Raw genomic sequence first — 26100 nt, 5'->3', positions numbered from 1 at the left:
ACACTCACAGCCAAGAAGCCACTCACATGCACAACTTGCAGCTGTTTTTAAAGCTGATGCGCCTCTAACTGGACCACACACTTTCACCACTGAACCATGGAGTTGACGAAAAACAAAATGCACAAGAAAATAAACAGGCTCCAAAATGTGAAGAGAGAAAGAATCATTGTTTTTATGAAGCAAGTTCAGGCAAAGAATGCTAAGGATTTGTGTCTGGAAACTCAAAACTAGAATAAAATCATGCAAAAGAGAAGCGGTAAAATCCAAACAGTTATTTAAAGGAAGTAAATAAATCAATCATGATATATTTTGCCATATTGCCGCCCCTTTCTGGACACATGAAACAATTTGTTTCTGCAAATATCCTGGCAAAATAACAGGCGAATGTCAGTAGCGACAGTTTTCAAAAATGAATAGGGATTTTCGATAGGACTTTAAGCACAAGTGCACTTTGACTGAGCTTCCTTTGGTGGTGTTTTTCAGTGAACCAAGGGTGGCGTGGCTTGAAAAAGGTTGAAAAACACTGGCTTACAGTACATGTTGCGAGCATCACTCTGTCACTGAAGGGGCTGCTCAAGGCCCATATGGTCTCATTTAAAGGTGGGAGGGTTCCCACGACAAAAAGTTCTCTACAGTTTCCTGCTCACACCTGAGAATCCTCAGCAGAAAGAAACCACTTTGGCCCTTCTTGTGCAGTTGTTGTGTGTCCTGTAGAGTCGCAGTCAAGACCAAGTGTTTGTTCCAATGATGCATTTCACTTTTCTACATAACTGTTTATTTTGCAGTTACAAATATATGACTGACAGACGTCTGTGCTCAGTTTGGATTCGGGTCCTCGAAGTCTTGGACTTGGACTTGACTGGTGATTCTGAAGTCGATCACCACCTCCTCTGCCTTGCTGGTGGTTCTGCTCACGCAAGAAGCAAAGCCAGTGATGACTTCTCTGACTTGGTGCTGCATGCAACCAGGTCACAGTCGACTCCTGCTCCTGCAAGGTTCCCCCTTAGCTCAACACCTTGCACCTCATAATACAACAACAAATCTACTTTTCTTAAATAATACTGTATACTTTTAAAACAAGGTGCCTCTTTTTCCCTCATGAACATCTGAAAAATGACCATTTGAAAACCATCCAAACGACAGTTTGAAATGTCGTAGACCTTTATAAAATATTAATTAAACGCTCCTTAATTTTTTTTTATTTGTGAGTTTGTTCAATTAAAATTGCACAGTTTAAAACCATACAGAGGTTAATGGTTGACTCTCAATTGTCCGTAACACTGTCCTCAGCCAACAGGAACTATGACTCCCCAAAAGCCTCAGGATGAACTGGTGAAAACAGTAGCGTCTATGAAATGCATTCCTCGTGTTGGATTCTGGAGGGAAGCCGTCTTCACAACAGAGTGATGGAGGTGGTGCAGCAGCTCATGTATCCAGTCAAACTGTCGGCTGCAGTCCAGTAGGGCTCATCTATCGGCCCCCCACCCGTGAACTGTGCCGTGCTTGGTCCTGAGCTCTGGGCCACAGTGGTGGGGACGTGCTCCGGCGGCTCTGACACCAGACTGTCCTCCCTCAACTCCTCCCACAGGCTGCCTGCAACACAACAGTCATCCAAAGATGGGCTCTTCATGGCTGTGAATTTACAATTGTATTATTAAAAGAGTCAACATTTAACGTTGTCATCTGAAATTGTACCTTTTTAGCTGATAGTATTTATCTTTTTTTAACCAGCATTATTGAATCAACAACCATTTCAAGCTCCTCCAATACACTTGCGCAATGCATCGTTTCTGATACATTACAGAGTGAATGGGAAACATTTCTCCTTATGTTTGTTTCACATAGATTTAAAAGCGCTACACTTTCACTGAACAAGCTTTATGCGACTAGATTCGAATGTGACAATGTGATGACAACACTTGCGTGCACAAGATAATGTTGTCACTGCCTTGATCTGATCCGCCGGAAATTCCGGTGCTGGAGCCAGAAATTGCACCTGTCTGAAGTAATATATTGCACAGGTCAAATGTTCTGGAGGAGCTTGAAATGTTTACTGATTCAATAATGCTGGATTAAAAAAAAAAACAAAAACTAGAATATCAGATAAAAACATACAATTTCTAAATCTAGACTACTTTAAGTAAAAAAAAAACTTGACTAACCATGAACGCATGCGCTTACCAGTAAACGTCAGTTGTTAAAACATGCGTGATTTCCGGTTCCAGCACCGGAATTTCCGGCGGACCAGATCAGGCAGTGAAAAATGTCACAGTGAACACTCGCCAACATGTGCAGTTATCGTCGTGTCCACATCAGGTTCCGTCTAAGTTGAGCAGCGCATGCGCTCACCAGTAAACGTCTGTTGGTAAAACCAGATGAGGCAGCGAGAGGGAAGACCAGAGGAACTGACCTTGCAGCTGCAGGTCAACCAGACTGGGGTTTAGCGTGTCCACATCGTACATGGCGTCTCTCTCCGACAGCCAGTCGGGCAGCAGCCGCTGAGCCTCGCTGTACGGCGGCGGCATCATCCCTTCCACGGCGGCGCTCAGGCCTCCAGAGGCGGCTGGGACCGGACACAGTGAACACGGTGTGAAGAGGCCGGGGTGGCTGCTGGTCTTCGCCGGAGGAAACCATGACATCTGCGGGGGAGGAGGCGGAGGAGAGTGGACGGACACGGAGGTGCGGCTGTAGCTGGTGGAGAGCCTGGAGAGCAGGTCTCGGCCGGCGTAGGGAGGAAGTGGCCTGATTTTGCTGCGCCTCTCACCAAACAGATGGTCCAGCTCCTCTGGATATGACCAACGCACACATACACATCAGCCCCCGAAGGACGCCTGTGGTCCCCTGGGATGTTCTCACCAGGTCGCGCCATGCTCCTCCGCACCGTCACCGGGTCTTTGCGGTGCCACTTGTGCAGCTCCTCCTGCATCTTCTCCACCTTGGCAGGGTTGAGGGACCACAGGCAGCCTTTACGAGAGGCGTTCCCGTTTTTGTTCTCCACCTTCTCGAAGCATTTGTTCAAGGAGAGATTGTGCCTCACAGAGTTCTTCCAGCCGTCAGGAGCCGTCTGATCAATGCAACAAATAGATTTACAATTTCAAAACGTGAAACTGAGTTCCTCTCAGCCCAAAGGAATCGAGAAGGTCGCCGGGCCTTGTTGTACTTCTTAGTCTGAACACTAGATGGAGCTACTTTCTCCTCAGTGCGGAGACAAACCAAATTCAAGTTCAAACCATGGAACATATATATATTTTTGTCTAGTTTTGATTCATCTATTATTAGTTTGTCAATTTTCTGAAACTACATAGCATATGTAATGTTTATTACAACTCAGGCAAATATAATAATCATCAACATGTTATTACACATTGTTATTACACAACATTGTTATTATATTAGTAAATTTCTAGTTTTCTAAGATTGCAGACATAATAATTATTATTATTATTTGAAGACCTAATTATTATATTATGTGTAATTGTACTTCATCTTTTCTACGTTTATGACATCTAAAAAATTAAGGCTTATTTATTATTCATGTGTAATAGTTGATGATACAATGATTCATAGTTTGGATTTGAATATGAATTATTTTCAAATTATCCAAGATATTTGTAATATACATTCTTTTCTAAAACATCAGACACTTCTTTTATTGCATATCGTATCTTTTAATGAAACACATCGCACATTACATAATAACTGTATGTGCTACAATACCTCCAGAGTTATTGTCATTGTAAACTCACGGTTAGATGCTAAATTTTCATATACATATTGTGAAGCATGTTGCCAAACCTCTGACTCTGACAGTCTTCCTGTCTGGATGACACAGATATACTAACTGGCAGCTCGGCCTGGGGGCAACATTAAAGCCTTTATCTTTAGCATCGACACAGATTGATACCTGCGTGTCACGGCAGGCCACTATCCAGAAAACCTTTTCAATCGAAGATACGGCTGCGTTTTTATACCTGCACCTCTCCTGCGTCCTATGGGGCCCTGCAGCCGTTGCTCAGTGCTCACAGGCAGCTGTTAGGAGAGAGGCCATCTGAGGTGCCTTCTTCACAAGGAAGGGCAGCGAGTGTGTGAGGTGAGTCTCAACATATTTGATTTGTAGGTGGAATGTGCCGCACTTGTGACACTCAAAGGTTCAATCTGAGGTGCGAGCTCTCTCTCAGTGTGCTCCTATCACACGGCACATGAGCCAGAACAGACCTAAGGAAGGGCAAACTAAGGCTATATCCAGAGGGACCTGGTGTTTTAAGACTGTGGTAAAGGGCAGAGAAGATCAATTCTGATCAGGTACATGAGAAGTATTGAAATATTAAATATGAGGGAGGACTCTACCTGCCTCAAAAGGCCTCGCGTTCTGAAGATATGCTTATTATATTGTAATGTTGTCAACACTGGTGCTAACTTAAAGGGCCTCTTTAATGTCAATGTTACAACAAATCTAACAAAAAAAAAAAAAAAAAGATAATATAAAAAAAATAAAATCTGAGCAAGGACCAAATGACAATAAATTAATTAAGAAATAAATGAAGTCATAACATTATTAAGGACATAAATGTTCTTATTAGAACATTTATGTCCTTCTAATATCTGTCCAACATGATTCAATAAAATTGAATATATATATATATATATATATATATATATATATATATATATATATATATATATATATATATATATATATATATATATAATAGATGCATATTAGAGAAAATATGCATCTTTTATACACATCACAGAAAAAGATCTTTTTCAATAATATATATAATAATACAGGATTGAGTTGTAATAACAATGTAACAATTTGTCTAGCATTTCAATATCATTAGAATATTTTATATATATATGTATATATATATATTAGAATATTTTATACATATATAAAATATTCTAATGATATTGAAATGCTAGACAAATTGTTACATTGTTATTACAACTCAATCCTGTATTTTATATATATATTCTAATGATATTGAAATGCTAGACAAATTGTTACATTGTTATTACAACTCAATCCTGTATTATTATATATATTATTAAAAAATATCTTTTTCTGTGATGTGTATAAAAGATGCATATTTTCTCTAATTGCTTATCCTCAATGAAAAAACAAATGTCAAGAGAAGTTTGTCCAACTAACAATGTGTATAATGGCACAAAAGGGTCAGAAAACAAACGGATCAAGGCTGAAGAATGAAACTGGAACTACTGTACCTTAAAATAGGGAAAGTGCTCCGTCATGAAGCTGTAGATCTCGCTGACAGGCAGGCTTCCCGTTTTACTGTTTTTCAGAGCCATGAAGATCAGAATACTGTGATCGTGACAGAAATATATAGATAAAAAAAAAACACTAGCAGTGAATACGTCGACCAGAAGTATTCGATATTTGGTGGTTAATAAGGAGAATGTGGACTGGAGGTTAGAAATAAATCACGAATAAATACCTGTATGAGTAAACAGGTTTTGGGAAAAGGGGGTGTGTGGCGCCTCTCTGCAGTGGATCATGCGGATATTTGGAGCGATCATGACTGGGATAGGCAATCGGTGAGTCCTGTATCAAACACACAGACAACTGAGCTGTTGCATTTCACTTGTGGATGAAGTGAAGGATGAATGAAGAAGTACCGCCACTGTTGAGTATGTGTTGTAGTGCTCCCAGGCCTCCATGTTGGAGTTGGGCGTCCGTGAACTGGAGTCCTGCCTGTAGACCTCTGGCAGGCAGGTCAGAGAACCGGCTCCCTCCTCACTGAGCTGGCGCGGGTACGGATGGAAGCGCTGTGAGTCGCCATCAACGCTGCGCCTCCGGTCCATACTCGCGGCTCTTGAGATGAAAGTGTTGCTCTCGTGCAGAGCGTAGCTGCCGTCATCGCCGTCCTTGAAGCGAGGAGTTACAAGTGAGGCTCCATGAAACAGTGTCTTCACTGTCTGCTGTGTATCGTTCGGCTTCAGTGATGGGCTGATGAGGCTTCATGAAACAGTGTCCTCATTTTCAGAGCCCAACAGGGGGCACTCGGTGCACTAAAATATTCAGATTTGAACAACCATTTCGATGAAACTTTTTTGCGCAACAGCGCCACCTACTGAGCTGTGAAAATAAGGACACTGTTTCATGAAGCCTCATTAGCCTATCACGACTATTCAATGAAAACTCTTTTCAATCCAAGATCGCCACTTATTGAGCTCCTTTTGAACCTTGCATGTACAAGAAATCTTAAGGTAGAACTAGTGATGGGCTGATGAGGCTTCATGAAACAGTGTCCTCATCTTCAGAGCCCAGTAGATGACACACTCTGCTCTAAAGTCTTTGGATTTGAACAGCCATTTCAATTAAACCTCATCTCATTTTGAAACCAGCAGCGCCACCTACTGAGCTCTAAAAGTAAAGACACTGTTTCATGAAGCCTCACTGACTTATCATTAGCTAGAACAGATTTTGCTCAATGAAAAAAACACCATGGTGACCAAAGTGAAGTTATATAATTCGGTACCTGCGATTGTTCCATCGAGTGGCAGGTGGTTGTCACGTATCCTGACTTGAAAGAGTTTGATCTCCTGCACAGGAATCTGCTCCTGTTGAGAAAGTGAAATCAGGTTTTTCCAAGTGAATATACATATTTATTGAGGAGAACAGGTGATTCATTTGTCACAACATAAGATCCCCAGCTGGGCAGCAGTTGACTGTCAAGGTTTGTCATCTGATCCGAGAAGAGGTGGGAGACACGTGACAAGGTTCCAGTAAAGGTAACCTCAGCCGTGTCATAAAGCACGCTCATTAAAACTGGCAACACAGCGTGGCTGTCGGGTCATGTGACTCCAAATAATGCTGAAGAGACAAAGCAGTGAAGTGTGAAGGTGAAAGAAGGCTGAGGGAGAAAGGTAAGGAAACCTCTCATGGACAGACCCTCATCCGCACTCTTCGCCTTCAGGAACTCAGAGAAGACTCTAGTTGGCACTGCACCCTAATGTGAAAGGGAAGTCCCGGGGTCAAATTTCTTATGTTTGAGTGACACATTTTTACATATCATGGCCCTTATATACTCAACGTTCCATATGGCTCTGGATCTGTTTACACAAAGCTTACCGATAGACCAAACAAAGCAGTACCACCAGAAACATCCATCCTCTTCAGTGCAAGAGCTACATGATCAATGCTTCTTCCACAGTCGCCATGTTGATTTTGGAGTTTGTTGTTGTCATAAACGTTTGAAGCTGGGCTGCTCCCCCTGGTGGACATTGTGGTGAACAGCAATACCAATGTAAACAAGGCATGGAAGCATGTGATCAGTGACGGGAACATAGTTTGAATTGGGATTATGACTGAAATATAACAGTTCCGTACGTAAATGGAGCTTGAATGGGCCTTCAGTCAACTTCAGTCTCTTGGTGTCGCTGTGTTAGGACCGACAACAGGATAGCAATGAAGCTATTTATCCGACCAGATCAGATTTGCTTCACAGGCGACGAGGGAAGGTGATGACTGTCATGATGGGCTTTTATTTTGTCTGCTTCCAGTGCTGGGTGCCAGTTCGACTGGTTCCTTCTTTTGCTTCCTGTACTCAGCCGTGTGTGACCTCCACGTGCTTCTCTGACTGCTGTTCTATTGTTACCTTCCGTTCTGTTTTTATACTGCTGCGCTTCATGTTCGACCACTTGGGTATTGTGTATTTTCCACGAGCCTGTACTGACAGCTGTCTGTATTGTGTGCTTCTGTTCAGACTGCACTGACTCTCCTTGTCTTCACATCTGTTCCTCAACTCTGCTCCTGTTTCTCTCCCAGTTCACTGACCACCTCGGTTCTCCTGTCCCTCTCTTTGGTGGTATATTTATCGTATTAATACTGTTCATAAAACTGTTAAATTGTAACCTAGAGTCCCAGTCTCTCACAGAAATGACCAGCATGTGGGTTCTGCTGCACTGGCTTCCTCACAGTGATGTCATTGCATCCTCCCCCTGGTCGAACAGAGGTGTCAGTTTTCATATTAAACATGTATATGTTTGAGATTCATTTCTAAAAGAGAGAGGGAAATGGACTTCTTGCATCAGCATCTCTGGGGAGTGTGATGTTTTATTTGACATAATCCTCCATGTATCTCCAGTGCTGGGAAGGAAACACACCTGACACATTTCAACCATGATCTGTATTGCAATCCCTTTCACTTAATTCTTGACTGGGCTCTTATCTTTATCAGTCATGCATCTAAGTGCAACGCTTGTTGACGTTATGGTATGAAAATTGATTCTAGTGATGACGGTTGTTTTTGTAAAAATCTTAAACTTTTGTAAGAAAGTAAACCTGCCTCTCTGTAATTCCACGCATCGTACCACAGCTCAAGGTTATGTTACGACTAGGAAGTGAATGTCCCTGTTTAAGAAAAACAGCAAGCCTCGACTCTGAAACCTTGGTGAATCAGAAACCAATCATTTCAGCGCTCGCACCGCACAAAAGTCTGCTGCGACACAAAATTATTCTATGGTCACAAGCTCTGAGGGACTGGAAGCACAAGACTCCTTATACAAGCGGTCTTAAAGCCAGTGATGGGCCAGTGAGGCTTCATGAAACAGAGTCCTCATTTTTAGAGCCCAGTAGGTGGCGCTGTTGATTTAAAAATGAGGTGAAATTCCACTGACATGATTGGTCAAATCCAAAGATTTCAGTGTACCAAGGGCCATCTAGTGGCCACTGAAGATGAGGACACTGTTTCATGAAGCCTCACTGGCCCATCGCGACTTCAAGACAAATCTGGCTGTAGCACCTCTCCATGCTTCTCCATGTCAAAAGAGGCCAGCTGAGGTTGCTCAGGCATCTTTCCAGGAAGTCTACCAGCCTCCTCCATTCTACAGCAATGTGCAACTGAGAGGAAGCCCTGGGGCAGACCCAGGTCTCTCTGGAGAGAGCATGTCACTGGATTAGACTGGGAAGACCTGAGAAGAGATAAAGTTTTCCAGAGAGAGAAGTTTCCTGCTTTCGGCTGCTGCCCCAACACAACGTATTTTCAAACTCCTGGAACAAATTTACAAATAGCGAAACACATTTACAACATTTCTTCAGCAAACTATTTTTTTCCTGCGTTTATAAGCGTATTTTGTAAATGTGTTTTCAGAGTTTGTAAATGCATTTTCACAATGAGTGCATTTGAGTACATCTTTCTGCATTCACTCCCAAAGATCGGTACACGTGGAACGTTCCAGCAACCACTTCTGGACCACGTCCATAATTTCGTCTCCTCCCTTACCGTACAGTTCTTTGGCAAATTAGCATAAAATGGCAGCACATTTTTAAACTCTGACTAGAAATTCACAAACTCTAAAGACACATTTACTTGAACTTACGCTTAAAAACTCAGGAAAAAAAAATTTGTTTGAAATGTTGTATATGTGTTGTCTAAATTTCTTCCAAGAGTTTGTAAAATGTACTGAGCACTTCTCAGCCACCGTGCAATTGAGATCCACTGCAATAAACAGTAAAAGGAAAACAAAAAACAAAACAAGTCGATAGCACGACCAGTATTCCAATAACATCTGCATGCAAAGGTGTCACTCATCCTGTGCAACATTTTTGACTTTATCTGTGTGTAAACGTTGGATGTTGAACGACAAGCTGTGCCACACTCACACTGTCATATTCTCCTGATGTGATTTATTTCCACACAAATCAGTTGAGAGCAAGAGGCTTCAGAACTTTCAAAGTTGACAGGATTATGATTGCAGCTTATCATTTATTAGAATTAAAGTAATTACATCCATAAAATGGTGTAGAACTGATATTAGAAGTAATTACAAAGTAATGCTGCATCGTGCAGCTGGTCTATTTGTCTGTTTCTCTTCCGCATGAAGGTTCCATGTGCAAGATCTTCACCTCTCACTCAGTTCATTCTCACATGTGACAATGGAGCAGTTGGCACCGAGGAGGCATGAAGTTATACTAATGTACTGCATGTTACGAAAACACCGGCTCAGTAGCAAGTACAAACAGCTTTTGCAGAACATCTTACCCAAGTGTCTTCTACCTGAGCGACTGCAAAGGAGTGGAAGACAGACCATAATATTTTCAGGCCATAATCTATCGACCTACTGTTGAGAACAAATGCATAGGCTTATTGTTCCGACATATTCCGCACAAAGAAAGTAGATTTCACTCCGGACTTTTTGCTTGAGTTTTTCTGTTCTGAGTGAAACATTATGGGCTTTGAAGTAACTATTCAGTACTCATTTAATCAGTAGCTTTTGCTGATTTAGTTTCTGAAAAGTTGAAATCCTGCGCAGAGGAGGAACAGCTATACTGAGCTTATTTACAAACCAGGCCCACGGCTGTGTGCTTTCAGTATTGTGTTAATCAAATGCTGGTGTCTGTACTGTACAGTACAGGTAAATATGTGGGTGCATTTTTCCCACAGTTATCATGGAAACTTTACAGTACAACTGCAGTCCCGAAGCGTTCAAGGATTCAAACATCAGAGCGGATAATGTAGCGGACACCCAGGTCCATATCGGGGTGGAAAAGTGCGTCGACAATAAGAGAAGATATCGGGCTCCATGAGTCATGCGCTCAGAACCACGAGAGATTCACAGAACTGGGTCATTAAATTCAACTCCGGCTGCAATATGCAAATCTCTCCGTCGTCGACTTGCAGTGACAGCAGTTGGCGTCGATCAGCATCTGAACTCAAGTGTTTGTCACCGTTCCAACGTGTCAGCTTTGAGCAAAAACACCTCAAATACATAAAGGCAACGTGACCAACTCTAGTGCGTCGTTCAAACATTCCGATGGAGAAAAAGCGAGGTGTTTACCTACCGGACTGCAAGTGTCAAACACCTCCCTGTTGTTTGGTGTAAACTTTCCCTGCAGCCGTCCACGTTCCTCGCTCATTCAGCCTGCTAGTTGTGTCACACGTCTGTCAAATCGACTGTCTTTTCATGTGTATTGAGGTGGTTAATAGGTTGGAGTGTGTGTGTGTGTGTGTGTGTGTGTGTCTGGCACACATCCAGGCAAACCCAGCAATAAGATATACAGTAAGAAAAACCTGCTGCAACAGGTTCCAGAGGCTCTATTGGTGGAGTCATTGGCAGCTGGCAACTCTCTCATCTTTCTCTTCCTCCTTCCATCCGTCTTTCTCTGCCTGACTGAATGGTGACTTGTCAGAAAAGACACCAGATACGCTGCTGATCACAGCCTGTGGCCAACCACACAGCAACCGACCGTGATTTGGGAGCCTCCCGGCTCAGGCCCGTCCAGCGGGAGCTCCAGTTAACGGTGCACCGACATGTTCGCAACTCATTTAGCCTCAGAAAAAAGCAGAATGAAGAGTTGTGTCAGCACAAGCAGTTTCACAGGAGCTTTCCGTCGTCGCAGCGCTACCTCACGCAAACCTTGTCCTCAGTGGCAGGGTGAGGCATCACGACACAGACAAGAGGATGAATTACAGAGTGAATAAACTCTAGCGTTACTGAGTGAGGGCCACTGCCGACGGCACTCGCTGCCAGAGCCAGGAGAGTGTAATCTGGGAAGAGATGCCACAGAAAGTCTCATTGTCTTAGACGGGACCAGGAGCAGAGCCTATTTGCAAGCGTCACTTTTACCCGCGTGCCTTGCAAGACGATCAGTAGAACACCACCTGCCGTCCGTGTCAGCAAGATGCAAACCACGTCGGCAAAAATTAGAATCATTACTCAGCCATTTCTGCTAGCATTAGCGGGTTAGTGCAACTGAGGGCAGACATCGACTAGCATCGATGTGACGTCACCATCTCACTGCAGCGACCGCGGCTTCACCATTATAAACAATGCAAAAATGCCTTATGTATTTCCAAGCTAAATATTACTTGTGCATGTTATTTCGCATCTTCCAAAGACAAACCACTGAGCGCTCTGTGATAAATCACTTATTCGTCTTGTGAGCGAGTGTCACACCAGCACATGATCATCTCACAAATACGGTGGCCCCCAAGGGCAAAAGACGACACAAAAGAAAAGCACGACCACAAACCAAAAAGCACATTTACAAAAACGGAATCACAAAATCACAATCCCCAAAGCAGAAACATATTTACAAAAACAGGACTGCAATTGCATAAACGGAATCAACGGCGATCACAAAAAACAAAACCGCAACTGTTGTTGTGCAATGTGTCCAGTCAACAACAGGCTTTATAGCAGGTTGGCGTCAATGTTATGGCGATTCCGTTTTCGTAATTGTCTTTCTGTTTTCGTAAATGTGCTTGTTGGTTTGTAGTCATACTTTTCTTTTGTGTTTGTCGTTTGCCCTTCTGGGCCACCGTCCATAGACCCTGGGAATCTATACACGCACAAATGGTTATGAACTAGAAGAGACTTCAGGTGGCAGTGGCCGGCCACCAAAACCTGAGCTGCTATGGGTCAGGAGCTCACGACCAGCATGTCACGAAGAATCAAGAGTGACATCTGGAACTTTGACTGCCACGAAACAGATGGAATGTTAAACAGTTTATTTTTATCACCGCACTCATCTTGGCAGGAGAAGATGTTTAACTCTTTAAATCCCAGCTCAGACTATCGTGCTGTTCTGGGTGTCACAATCCTGAACCACACCCGCATTTCTCCTCACCTCGGCTGCACGTTTATGAGCGTTGCTCCTCTTGAACTTGTTGACAACCCCTCAACCTCTCCACAATATCTATATATTGGACATTGCTTTGAGTTTCTGTCCTTCCCAAACCAACAGTTTTTGTTTATTTATAAACGTTTCATGTCTTGTGAAGGTTTTTTTCTTCTACTATGTTTAAAGTATTTATAAACACTTTTGAAAATAGATATTTTGACTCAGAGTAAGTGTAAGTCAAAGTAGTAAGCTCCTAACAATAAGTGCTATACTCATACTGTCATGTTTTGCTAGAATTATTTAAAGGATCATTGAACTCAGGAAACTTTTTAATATTTTCTGACTGAAATCTTTCTTATCTTTTACATCATCCTATAGGCAGTCAAGATTTATGAATGTTTCATGTCTAGTGAAGCCTTTTTTTCTTCATGAAAATTCACTATTTTTTAACTACTTTAAGAAACGTTTTAAAATAGATATTTTTGTCTTACAGCCAAGTAGTAAGCTCCTAACAGTAAGTGCTATAGTCACACGGTCATGTTTCGCTACAATTATTTAAAGGATCATTGAACTCATGAAACTAAAATATTTTCAGACTGAAATATTTCTTATCTTTTACATGATCCTATAGGCAGTCAAGATTTATAAATGTATTCCAAGTGAAGGTAAATAAAGTCTGGAGTTATTTTCTGACCCCAGGGGAAGCGTGCAGCTGCTACTGCCGCAGTCATGATGAAACACAGCTTCGCTGAGTGGTGAAGGTGCTCCGGAGTTTCACCACGACACATGCCATTGGATGGTTTTGGTGAATATGAATCAGGGAAGCGTAGAACCAAAAGGAAAACACAGAAGAGGAAGACTGACTCACCACTGAAAACGCATTTCCATCACGCCTCATTAGCTCCGACTGCCGCGTCGAACTCTGCGAGGGAGAATGATAGTTTCACCTACGTAGTAGTCATTTCACTGACGTGCACTAGATCCTGTGATGAAAATAAAGCTGCCATCGATATCCATTTAGCCGGTTTGACCTTGGATCACAGAGCTTTTTTAATCCCTCTGGTTCTTCACATAAAAGGCCGATGCCAGAAAATATTTTCAATCAGTTTCCCTAAAACTAGTTCACCACTCGTCGGTTCGGTCAACTTTATAATTTATGATCAGAATCAATCTTCTCAAGGGATTTGCCCTCTGTATCTCTGGATGATTTCATATTGAACCCAGACCATATTCTACTAATCCTAAGTATGAAGAGGATTTTAGTTACCTGAGCTGAGCCGCACGGAACCTCCTACCTACTACGTTCAAACTACAGCTATTTTGTGTCATTTGAATTTTCTGATAGCTCCATATATCTTTTTTTAAACTAAGGCTGTACTGTCGACGGATTTACTCTCAGTGAATGGCACCAACAACGAATAAACTTTCAAATGAATCACACATTTAGTATCTGTACTAACTTATAGGAAGGAACACTGTCAGCATTACTGGCCACTCTACTGTCGATGAAATTCTCCTTCCAGGTACACAGAGAACATCTATCTTAAAAAAACATGTTATGAGTAGCAGTGTGTCCAGGTTGGAAGAGAGATCTTCCCCCTTGGTTGAGTTTAAATATCTTGAGGTCTGGTTCACCAGTGAGGGAAAAAGGGTGTGCAAGATTGACAGGCAGCTTGGTACAGCTCAGTCGTGAGGACTGTGCATCTGCCATGGGGATAGAAGAGCGGCGCCAAAAGGAAAAGCTCATGATTTTCAGGCCAATCCACATTTCTGCTGCCAACTACTTTACATTGCAGATTCAAGCGTCTCACATTGGTTTTCCCATAGTGTGAGAGTCAGTTGAGGTGGTACAATGATCTTTTGAGGAGGCCTTCTAGACACCTGTGGTTAGTGACGGGCCAATGAGGCTTCATGAAACAGTGTTCTCATTTTCAGAGCCCAGTAGGTGGCGCTCTCTGTTCTAAAATCTTTGGATTTGAATGGCCATTTCAATGAAACCTCACCTCGTTTTTAAACCAACAGCGCCACCTACTGAGCCTCAAAGGTTAGGACACTGTTTCATGAAGCCTCACTGGCCCATCACTACCTGAGGGGTACCCTAAGAAGGTCAGTCTGGGAGAACCAGGAGCGGACTAGAGGCGGACCCAGAAATACCATGGAATTCCCAAGGAAGAACTGGTTTCTGGGGAGAGGAAACCAAGGCCTCTTAGCTTTGTCCGCAGCCCCCAGGACCTGACCTCCGAAAGGCTCGGAAGATGGATGAATGAAGGGATAGATAAATACATAAGGTACTTTAAAACCAATACCTGGATTGTAGCTCCTTTACTGCGGCCCCAGGCTTTGGAAAGGGAATGAATCACCATGTCAGCGCTCTGTGTCCAAAACACAAAGTCCTATGAAAAGAAATAGGACACACTTCACTTGGGTTACGGACAGACTGGAGAGAAATGTGATAAAATAGAGAGCAAGTTCAAGGGAGGGAGATGAAAAATAGCAACCTAAAGGAGTAAATATGGAATGCACTTCAAACACAGCAAGTAAACAATAAAGAAGGATGTGAATTTTCATCAGTCGAGTCACTGGTTTGGTTTCAAAGAGATGCAAAACCTTGAAATATAAGAGTAAATAAGAGTTTATGTAGAAGATTAATAGTTACATTACCAGAAAAAGGGGGGGGGGGGGACATCCCCTTAATTTTGTTCCATCTAAAAAGGATGGTCTGCAGTAAAAAGAGATTTTAGACCCTTAACCCGGATCATGTTCGAGAGAGCTTAATCTCTGCAGAGCCCATCGCTGCTGCTGCTACTGGTGACCCCAAACAATTCCATCATCTCTGCACGCAACGTCCAAATTCAGGTTGAAATCCCGTTATGACAAAAAGGTAATTGCACCAAATACTTTTCTACGATTCTTGCATACACACTATATAACGTCCATCCACCAAAATATTCATCTGACATAATGTACCAACACAATATACCCTGGATGTCGTGATAGTAGTCGCAGAGTAGTAAAATAAATGAATGCATAACTAACATATAATAACCAAGAGCAGAATTAGACATTATAGCTAAATATATTACACAATTTCCCTCGGGATTAATAACGTTTTAATATTAGTAATAATTAAAAAAATAAAAAAAATAAAAAATATAAAATACATTCTGGGTTAGTGCGAGCGTATTGCTAAAACAGACACTACAGTTGCTCAACAGTTGTTTTTCCTTTATTTTAATAAACCCTCTCACATGACGAAGGTTGGTGTTCACCCCTTGACCACTAGATGTCAGTATATTCTAACTCACCGATTGCACCGCCGGGTGTTTCCTGTTCCACAGTAGTTAACAATGTAACTTAGCACAGGCGCCGTCATGGACGAACCGGACACGGCAGCGATACTTCCCGTAGGTGACGGCCCGAAGACCTCCACCGAAGATGCCAGCGGTTCCATGGAGCAGCAAGACGACGTCCGCGTCCGGAACGTGCGCCCACCGTTCGCCTGCCCGCGGCCGCTGCCGGTGTCGGTCGAGCCGGTCTTGTTCCTGTCCATGTTCTCGCTGAGCCTCCAGGCTCCTCTGGCCACTCAGTACATCTGGGACCGGATGAGCCAGGACCTGGGCTTCAATGGCACCAAGAGCTCCGGCTGCAGCAACAGCTCTGGCCCCGCGGACCCGCTACTGCAGGTCGACACTCTCACAGAAGACTCCGTTCAAACTTTATTGAAATGTTCAAGTTGACAAAATGTCTGCAGGGACTGGTTCCGTAAACAGCTGGAAAATACGTGTGATATGCACTTTTTTAAACGCTGAGTACAAAGTTCTTTACATCGATAACGATTAACACTGTCGTGACATTTGGATTTTTCAAGAAAAACACAAATGTCCCTTTAGAGTTATTATGAAAGTATATTCAACTTTCAGCAGTGGCAGTAAACATAGTTTGACAACACATTGTAAGTATGATGTGTTTTGTTGTTATATTTGGCTGCTTAATCCTTAAATTCTTCAAGTTAGAGTGGTGAACTTTTATATCCAGTAGTTATGCCGCAGTCAGTCTGAGGTCATGTTCTTGGACACTACTTTAAGAGATACTTGTTGTACAATCTTTGTTTCAGTCTTGTTTGCTGAGGTCAAAGAAAGGGCAGTTTTTGAAGCCGAGGCGAGGTTGTTTGTCTGACCATTTTTGAACATTGTTTATTGGAGGTTTGAGAAAGATGCGGTTTCATATTCGTGTCGTGTGTTTCGCTCCACAGGAAGTGGAAACTCTGACGGCTCACTGGAACCTGTACATCAATCTGGCGGGCTTCTCGGTGGGTCTGCTCATGGTTCCCCTGCTGGGCTCCTGGAGTGACCTTGCAGGTCGGAGGCCGGTCCTCATCGTGCCCAGTCTGGGCCTGGCCCTGCAGGCCATCATCTACCTGCTGGTCATGTACCTGAAGCTCCCGGTGGCCTACTTTCTGGTGGGGCGGCTGCTCAGCGGCCTGTCAGGTGACTTCAACGCCATCCTGGCCGGCTGCTTCGCGCACATCGCCGACATCAGCGACAGAAGCTCTCGCACCTTCCGTGTGGCCATCCTGGAGGCGTGTTTAGGTCTCTCTGGGATGCTGGCCAGTATCATTGGCGGGCACTGGCGAAGAGCTCAAGGGTAGGAAGCCTGTGCCATGTTTGTGAAGATTCCCCAAATCTCACCGACTCCTCTCCCTCTACTTAGGTACATCAATCCATTCTGGCTGGTCCTTGCCACCAGCCTGGCTTCAGCGCTGTACGCCTTCCTCTTCGTGCAGGAATCTGTTCACCCTGACCCCAGCGCCAGACTCCTCACCGCTCGCCATCACAAGGCCGTGTGGCGCCTCTTCAGGACGGGCGGCAGCTCCAGCGAGGACTCTGGGAAGCTCCACCGTTACAAGCTGTGGCTCTACACCTTGTGCTTCTTCCTGGTGGTCAGCGTCCATTTCGGGACCCGAGAGCTCTACGTGTTGTACGAGCTGAGCACGCCCCTGTGCTGGGGCTCCGCTCTGATCGGATACGGCTCCGCGGCTCTGCATGTGGCCTATCTGAGCAGCCTTGTGGGGTTGAAGGTCATGAAGCTGTGCCTGAGGGACTCGTGGGTGGCAGTTATGGGTTTGATCTCCAACATGACTGGGCTGGTGGTCCTCTCTCTGGCTGACACCACGGAGCTCATGTTCACAGGTGAGTGCACCTTCTTCTCTCCTTTATATTCTTCTCTTCTGTGTCTATTACACGGGGCTGAAGGGGGAGGTGGAGTAACCTTCAGTCAACTGAGGAAGACAAACGCATCCAAGCATTTATCCAGTTCATACGGACAGGCTTTTAGTCGGGAGGGCAGGTGGACGCCGAGTTTTTCTCAGCAGGACGCCCTAAATGTCTGATCATTAGTGCCTGTATAACGCCCTACTGAGAGTGTTATCCACTGGTTTCCATAAAAAGAGTGTTTCTGCCCAGTAATTTTGCAGAACAGAATGGAAATTCACAGATTCTCAACCATTTTTGAGCCGTAGCTTGGCCACCATGTTTGTTCACTGGTGTGATCTCGCGGTTATCCTCATCTGGCGAGTCAGCAGGAGATAAGTTCCACACTTTAAACCAGGGGTTCTTAACCTTTTTGATCTCGGGGCCAAATGGGTCCGGGGCCCATTCAAGGAATAGAACTGATTCATTACTGTCATTACTGATTTCTAATCGGAGGAGTATTTTGACGCATCTTTTGGCACGAGGCTCGCTCCCTGTGCTCCTCCTGCTCCCCAGTGCCGTGCAGAGAGCTGCGCTCGGGAGCGGTGCAGTTTGTGTTAAGTCAGTCATTGACATGGCGTGTCAGGAGGGGAATGGGCCGAGGGCACCCACTTTCAAGAATCCTAGCTAAAAGCCTGTGTAGCGGTTTTAAGTTTCAATAATAATGTGTGTGACCTTGTACAATACTCAACTGCCATTGAACTGATGGCAGTAGAAGGAGACATATTTCAATAAAGAGTCAGATAATATCGGATTTCACGACGTACACCACACCAGCCTGAACTGTCAACAGTGTCTCTTGTAAATGTCGTCTCCAGGTTACGGTCTACTCTTCCTCTTCATGGCCACAACTCCAGTCCTCAGGTCAAAGCTGTCCAAGCTGGTGGGACACTCTGAACAAGGTAGCCTTGTCATGTGACCAATTTAAAAAAAACTTCAGAAGTGTAGTGTGATGTTTTTGTGTTCCAGGTGCACTGTTTTCCTCGGTGGCCTGTGTGGAGAGTCTGTGTTACCTGGTGGGGAGCGCCGTCTTCAACTCCCTCTACCCTGCGACGCGGCACTTCATGAAGGGCTTCCCCTTCCTCTTCGGCAGCCTCCTCCTCCTCTTCCCCACAGCAATTATCGGGTGAGAATTAACAGTCACTATCCCTTGTGTGCAGGGTAATCATGACAGATCATGTTTCTACAGGAGCCTGGAGTGTCTAGGCCGAAGGAGAAGGACTGCAGCATCATAAGTGGCGGAAACGTCACATTTTTAAATGAGCCATATCAGAAGGGAGCGCAACACTGACACCTGCTTTTATGATGTCAGGAGAGACTTTGGACCAAAGCGCTGTACTGTGAAAAAGCACAGTAAGATTTGCAATCTTTCAAATGTATGGTCATTTTTTTACTCGCCTTTTATAAAGCTGATTTGTGTCTGTTGGCTGAAAAGTTGCCATCAACTTATTACACTTAAATGGCTGTCAAATAATGACTATACAGTAGCAATGACTGACTCGCTGCTTTGCGACGCTACTTTGCATTTGTCTTCAATGTTTATACTTTGCTGCTGTGACAAGCAGATGTCCCGTCGTTGGAAGAATAAAGGCGACCTATTTATTTTGATCTAAGTTATTGTTCATGCTCGCAACAATTTCAATCAGTAATGGCTGACAACGGTGCTGATCATCGCGGATTCTGCTGTGCACACATTAATGATCAACAGCAGAGCGAGTCAAACAGTAGTGACAGCCTGGGGTCAGTTACACTGTGACTCTCCTTCACACCAGCAACACCAGATAGTCCCAGAGCTCAAACCCGTAACCAACACGTGCGCAAAGGTCAAGTGGCAGTTGCCCATAAGAGGGAGAGGACCTGACAAAATGAGTCTCAGAGGGAATGTTAGAGGTCAAGTGAAGAATTAAACTGAGCTCAGGCGATCGAACGGCAAAAACGTGAGTCGACCCAGTCAGATGTTTTGACTTTTGGCTTGACTCAAAATCAGAAAACAGTTCATAAATAGAGGCTTGAGACACCTTTAAAACAGCAACACGTGGAAGTGAGTTGGAGATGCTTTAACCCTCCGGTCGTGTTTTGGTCAAATCTGATCCTTCTCATGTTTGTATTTTCACTGCAACATATGTTCTTGAAAGCTAAAATGAGCGTTAAATAAATAATAGTGATGAACGGCTTTTGTATTAACTAAAGATCAGTTAAAACATACCGGTCAGAAACGTTAAAAACATGGGAATCCAGCGTGATCATGACAGAGGGATCGACTTTAGTCTGACATGTTGTGGTGAACATTTGTATTGCAGTCATTGACGTCGCTTCCTGTCAACTTTGCAATAGTTTCGCGAAAGATATCTTGATGTCATGTGAAACACAGCCGGTAACATCATGAACACACCACACGCTTGACAACGGAATTGATCAGGAGCCTTTTAATGTACATTTCAGACACCAGGAATGAAACAAGGCAGCTTTCACAGTGTAAACAACCATGGGTTGGTAACTGAACACGAGAATAACATGACATCACAACTAAGGGCGGCAGAGAAATAAATGTCAAGTGTTCTCTGACTCCCAGCGTGCCTCAATGATGCATTGCACTTTATTAGGGACACATGCAGACGCCTGCTCGTATTATTATTATTATTATTATCATTATTATTATGATCATCAGTGCCTCCTCACTTACATGGTGTATTGCTACGTTTCTCTGCTCAAACTCCTTCATGTGAGGGAATGATCTGCAGGGCAGAGTGACACTGAGAGGGTAACTGCTGTTTACAAGGTTTAATAAGGTTGAGCACTGCATTTATACGTTTACCAGCGTTTCCATTCGCTTCCATATTGTCGCTGAATATCATACTGTTTCAATCAAGTCTCTGTTTTGCAGCACATCATTTCATTTGTGAACAGTTGAGACCAAAGACAAATGCGCTGAAACTCATCCGTCTGAAAGTGTTTGGATGCTTCCGTCACTCATCAGAGTGGAGCAAGGCAGAGCTCAGGAGGTAGAGCGATGGGTCATGTGATACGGCAAACAAATTCTAACCTGCGTGTTTAGATTAGGATCAAAGCACCTGTTGGTTAGCCAAAGTGTGATTCATTAATGCTGCGGCTTCATGTGTTTTCCTGAGTCGAAGGAATCTGCGGACACACTCACGCACACACACACACACACTGCAGTAAAGGCCGGTTTGTTATCTACAATCAGGAAAATAGTTTGCAGGATGCAACGTGGAGAACTCACTACACCAGCACTTATTTCATTTCCCTAACACTTTCATCGTCCTTCTTGTTCTTCTTCTGTCCCTCTGCACTGTTTGGAGCGTCAAGCAAGTCCTGGTTGACTTTGAGGAAGCGCAGGATCTTCTCTATGGAGGCCTCCTGGTACTCATGGGACCACCTGCCGCACGAGGAGACACGTATGAGCCACCTCACATCTGCACACATCGCTTGCCGTCGGGTGAATTCAGCTTACTTGATGCCGTTGAAGTTAAGAATGGACCTCATGTCCTCAGGCAGAGATTTGGGGTCAGGCCAGGTGAAGTTATCGGTGACGGGAACGATGTTCTTCTTGCCAGCCAGGGCCGTCACGATCTCCTGCCGCCACAGAAGAGAGGCGTGTTGAAGAAAACACATGGGGAAATGTGCGCGCCGTTGTAGCTTCATGGAGCTGCTGCATGAGGTTAACCAGCGACACATTAGAAGGGAGGGGAAAGTCCCATTGATCCATTAGCGACATGCGGCTGCATGACCCCACCACAACAGCCCTGATGAGTATTAATGTCCCCTGAGTCAGAGGCGCCGTACTTCCTCACACTTAGACTCAAGTAAAGATCAAGTTAAAAAAATAAAAAAATGTAGCCTGAAATCCAGACTTTATAAAACAGACACCGTGCGATCAAAGTGACAAAATGTGGCTTTATCATTTATTCCCTCAGTCATCTATCGCTGCTATGTGAGCCAGCAACTCAATATCGGTACCCCAATATCGGCCCTTTAAATATGGGCTGCAGCGGCCCTTTCCCAGTATTGATGTGGCCGTCCTGAGGTTGTAGCAAAATTACAAAGCAAATTATCCTTTTCATTTTTTTTCAACCATTTTTTGTCTCGACTTCTTCCTCCATACACACTTTAAACATGTATTTTAACATGACTTTTAGCAGTTTATCAAAATAAAAAGCAGTGTTTTACTCACAGTTCAGTGGCCAGGATCTTCCAATATTTATTTACCATTTATACTGAGAATCTTTGTATATAAAATGGGGTGGGGGGAATCATGTAATGGTAATAAATCTTTTTATATTTCTCTACAATTTTAGCAGCAAAATATCAGTTGAATTTAAAACTGTTCTTCTGTTTTTGGCTTGACGTCCCTCACAGCAATTACAGTATATAACCCTGTCATAAACGCTTCTGCCATCTGCTGTTCGATTGTAAACATTACACCTCGGATATACTGCCATGATATAGATAAAATACATGCAGGACAACAGTATCAAAGTCACAGTTAGGGTGAAAAGGAGTGGCTTGGTTAACACATCAGTGTCGGCAGAGGTGAGGCACTGACCTTGTGCACCCAGTCCTTCATGGCCGTGTCCCCCATACACTTGTCCAGTGCGCTGGCGGAGAGGACCAGGATGAAGTTGCGCGCCCGCTGGACGCTCTGAATCAGCTTGTCCTCGAACTTCCCCGCCTCCAGCTTCTCCACGTCGATGAAGACACTGAATCCTCGCACCTGCAGGTGGACCTTCAGCAAGCTGCGGAGGAGAGTCCAGCTTTTTAGAGCCACAAAAGACCCACGTGAGGACTCATGTCCGGAGCGAGCACCTGGCCAGCTGTGACCCAGTGGTGCGACGGTAGCTGATGAAGACGTCGGGACCGGCCGGCTGAGCGTCCCTGTCACAGGGTTTGCTGGGCCTGCGACTGGCGCTCAGGATCTTCGCCCGGTGGACTCCGTTGAGGACGTGGCAGTCCTGCTCCAGCTGCTGGTCCGTCAGACACTGGATGTTGTTGCGATCCACCCCAGACTGGACCAGGCCGTACGTGTACTGGCGAAAGCGAGGGTCCACCGCGGCCAACCAGTCGGCCATGTTGTTCGGGTCACAGGTGGAGTAGTTTGCATAGGTTTTCAACACACGGAGATCCCTCAGGAACCTGCGCCGTCCAGAACATGAGGCTTTTTTAAATGAAAACACTCATTACGCTTGACAAATTTCAAAGTACAGATCGAATCACTTCTAAATGTTGACTTCCGTGAACTTGCCTCTTGCGTGAGAGTCCCGCACTCATGCCCACATCTGAGCTCAAGTCCTGCTCTGTGATGTTCAGCAGCAGATCTCCGTCCACTTGAAGCTCCTAGATGGTTCAAATGTCAGCGACAGAACAGCCACAAGGGGGGGAGTTGTTCAACTCCACTCACCTGGAATCGATCGCAGAAGACGGTGAAGCCGACCTGCTGCAGCCACCGCTGCACGTCGCAGGTTTTCCAGTTGGGCACGCTGGACAAGATCCGCCGAGGCACCTCCTCCCCCATCATCTTCAGAGCCCGCTTGGCAAGGGAGCAGACCGTGCCATTGGTGCTGTACATGGCGATCCTCTTCAGGCTCTGGACCGCTCCGATCTCGTGGAAGATCTTCAGAAGAACCAGACAGACACAGTCAGGGCTGACGTGGGTTGCGCTGTAGGGAGGGACCGGCTGGTACCTTGGTGTTGCGCTGGCGAGACTTGATGCTGGTTTCCACACAGAGGTAGAAGGCAGCGATGCACTGACCTTCCAGCCGGGAGCCATCCAGCAGAGGCAGGAAGTGCTGCAGGTCCGACGCCGTCCTCCCCTGCATGCTGTCGGTCCTGTCCAGCAAAGTTCTGGCAAAGTCGTCCGGATCCAGAGACGCAATGAAGGGCTCCACCAGCTCCAAGGTTCCGGACTTCACCACCTCCTTCTCAATTTCCCGGTTGGCGGCCAGCACGGTGACGGCCAGACAGGCGTGGAAGCGGATGAGCTCGTCCTCTTTGGAGAAGGCCAGTGGGAAGAGCCACTCGGCGGCTTGCTTCTCGATCATCCAGCGCTGGCACCGGTGCCCCCCGTACATGGCACAGTTAGCCAGGGCCACGGCGCAGTGACGCAGCACGGTGGGGTCGGTGCCCCGGCACCAGAAGAGCAGGGCGTCCAAGGCTCCGTTTTTGATGAGATGGACCGAGGTCTCCTCCGTGTGTTTGAACATGTGCTCCAGGATGCCCGAGACGCTGCGCGCCAGCTGGGCGTCTTCCTGGTGGCGGGTCAAGTTGAGGATGACCCCCAGACCCATGCGTGCGATGAAGTCCCTGCCAAAACACACTTGTAAAGGTCACTTTAACACTACATTTGTGTCATGACTGCTGCAATTTTCCAGAGGACCTCCCACAGGAGATTCATTTTTCTTTCTTTATTCACATTATGTCTTGTGAGCTCAAAACAAAGCCTTAAAATGTCCTACTTCTGACATGAAATTGAGTGTATAAGATGCGGTGCGTGCTGTCGATGACGGAGGGGAAGGTCTCGGTACCTGTTCTCTGAGACCAGGATCTGCTCCAGCAGTTTGGCCGACTCATAGGTGATCTCCACCGCCGGGGTCTGCTGGAGCTGGAGCAGCAGCTCCAGGCCTCCTTCCAGCCGGATCTTCTTGCACATCTCCTCGGCCACCTGCCGCCCGACGCCCGGCAACACCCAGGCCTCTTCCACCAGCTGGTAGATCTCCGCGATGGCTCGGCGCGTGTCGTCCGCATCCGAGGTCTCTTTGGCGGTTTTCAGCGTGTGGATGGAGGAGCGCAGGGCGGGCAGTGACGTGTCCAAGACGGTCTGCGCGTCCGCGCGGATCCCCGGAGAGACCGGTCTGTTGTCGGCCGCGGAGCCGCTCCTGCCTCTCTGGAGCCGGCTGACGTACTCGGGCACAGTGAGTCTGTCGGAGCTGAACATGGTGGACAGGTGTCGGTAGATCCTCCACAGGAAGAAGGTCAGAGAAAAGAGCATGTATCGGCAGAGCGGACGAGGGATGGGTTTGTTGACAACAGCCGGGGATCACCGTGCTTCGTACCCGCGGAGGCCTGACGGGGGAAATCACCACTGACACATCATCACTTGTCCATCATCTCATCGAGCGTCCACCAACGCAAATAAGAAGCTTCCAACTGATCAGAGAAGAAGACAAACCCTAATCCCGGCGGAGACAAGTGTTTGTCCAGGGCGCGTGCGCTCGCAGCAAAAACAAACCCGTTGTTTCCATCAGAAGCACTTTCTGGTATTTTAAGCCGACATTTCCGATCAGCTGGATTTGCTCTCGGTCATGACGCTTCAAATTAAACGAACTGACTCATCTCATCCTTTGGTCCGTGTCCGCAAACTGCCGGTGTCTTCAAGGTGTTTCCACCGCCCATCGGATTCTGTTCGGGACGCGGCGTAGGGTAAAAGAAACGCCCCTCAATTCCACTGCGTCTCCAACGTCTGTACAGAACTCTGACGCCCTCTTCTGGCCTTATAGGGTAATATATTAAGGAACAAAGAAACCATTCATTGTTTGTTTTGCTGAAAGGAAATAATAATAATAAAGTGATTAAAGAATTAAAATGAGTAAGTAATTTTGTAAATAGTCAGAATCGGATTTTAATTTATTGCCACCAACTAGGAAAGTGTTTTGGAATAAAGTGCTGACAAAAAAACAAAAACATAACATACACATAAAAATAAAATAACATAAAATAAAAAATAAACATAAAAATACACATAAACTAATAAAATAAAATAACAACAAGATAACAACAACAATAATTACAATATTTGAAATCAGATCATTGAATTTTACAGGTGCGCGTGTGAGGTAATTCATAAAATCGTTCCACAGTGGTGCAAGAAAACTGAAAATAAATAAATAAATAATTGAAAATAATAATGACTCTATTGAGTTTAAAATGTATTATGCAGTTTGTTCTATTTTTCGACACTAATTGTTTACTGCAGCTCAGTCTGGGTGTCAGGAGTGAGGAAAAGCAGCGGAACAATGGCGGGACGTGGAAGTCAGGAGGACCGTTCAGTAGGTTGGATAGCCACAAAGCAAAGCAGCTGAAGACAAAACTGTACAAATCTGTATGGTGAGGTATGATCGCCTGTAAAATACAAAAAAATACACGCAGGAAAGCTGCCACAGCTTTTGTGAAAATCCGTTCCCGGTGTCTGAATAAGATGAATTATTTTAAATTTATGTAGCACAGGGAAAGTTGTGAGGGTCATTTATC

General features: G+C 45.0%; 3 protein-coding genes across 4 annotated transcripts; 1 reads left to right on the top strand and 2 right to left on the bottom strand.

Moving 5' to 3' along the window:
* Nucleotides 1-206: 206 nt before the first annotated feature.
* foxn1 (forkhead box N1) lies at nt 207-19078 on the bottom strand. Of its 2 annotated transcripts, XM_053872289.1 has the most exons (11): nt 18852-19078; nt 15895-17867; nt 14896-14982; nt 13458-13511; nt 6504-6585; nt 5641-5889; nt 5460-5566; nt 5230-5326; nt 2857-3064; nt 2411-2785; nt 207-1593 (listed from the first exon to the last, which is right to left on the bottom strand). In XM_053872289.1, the coding sequence occupies exons 4-11, from the start codon at nt 13475-13477 to the stop codon at nt 1394-1396; spliced, it is 1338 nt and encodes a 445-aa protein (XP_053728264.1). In that variant the 5' UTR covers nt 13478-13511; nt 14896-14982; nt 15895-17867; nt 18852-19078; the 3' UTR covers nt 207-1393. The 2 variants fall into 2 exon arrangements, with proteins under 2 accessions (XP_053728264.1, XP_053728265.1); XM_053872290.1 differs by lacking the exon at nt 13458-13511 and having other exon boundaries at nt 14896-17867.
* Nucleotides 15918-20517, top strand: slc46a1 (solute carrier family 46 member 1). Its single transcript, XM_053872288.1, has 6 exons — nt 15918-16272; nt 16842-17233; nt 17300-17778; nt 18657-18740; nt 18808-18964; nt 19028-20517. The coding sequence occupies exons 1-6, from the start codon at nt 15961-15963 to the stop codon at nt 19071-19073; spliced, it is 1470 nt and encodes a 489-aa protein (XP_053728263.1). The 5' UTR covers nt 15918-15960; the 3' UTR covers nt 19074-20517.
* sarm1 (sterile alpha and TIR motif containing 1) lies at nt 20259-25261 on the bottom strand. Its single transcript, XM_053872287.1, has 8 exons — nt 24378-25261; nt 23538-24156; nt 23255-23467; nt 23099-23190; nt 22663-22989; nt 22403-22592; nt 21311-21432; nt 20259-21235 (listed from the first exon to the last, which is right to left on the bottom strand). The coding sequence occupies exons 1-8, from the start codon at nt 24839-24841 to the stop codon at nt 21091-21093; spliced, it is 2172 nt and encodes a 723-aa protein (XP_053728262.1). The 5' UTR covers nt 24842-25261; the 3' UTR covers nt 20259-21090.
* Between the last annotated feature and the right edge of the window lie 839 nt (nt 25262-26100).

The sequence above is a fragment of the Synchiropus splendidus genome, chromosome 8, assembly GCF_027744825.2.
Source record: "Synchiropus splendidus isolate RoL2022-P1 chromosome 8, RoL_Sspl_1.0, whole genome shotgun sequence".
NCBI lineage: Eukaryota > Metazoa > Chordata > Actinopteri > Syngnathiformes > Callionymidae > Synchiropus > Synchiropus splendidus.
This window is presented reverse-complemented; position numbering and strand designations above follow the sequence as displayed.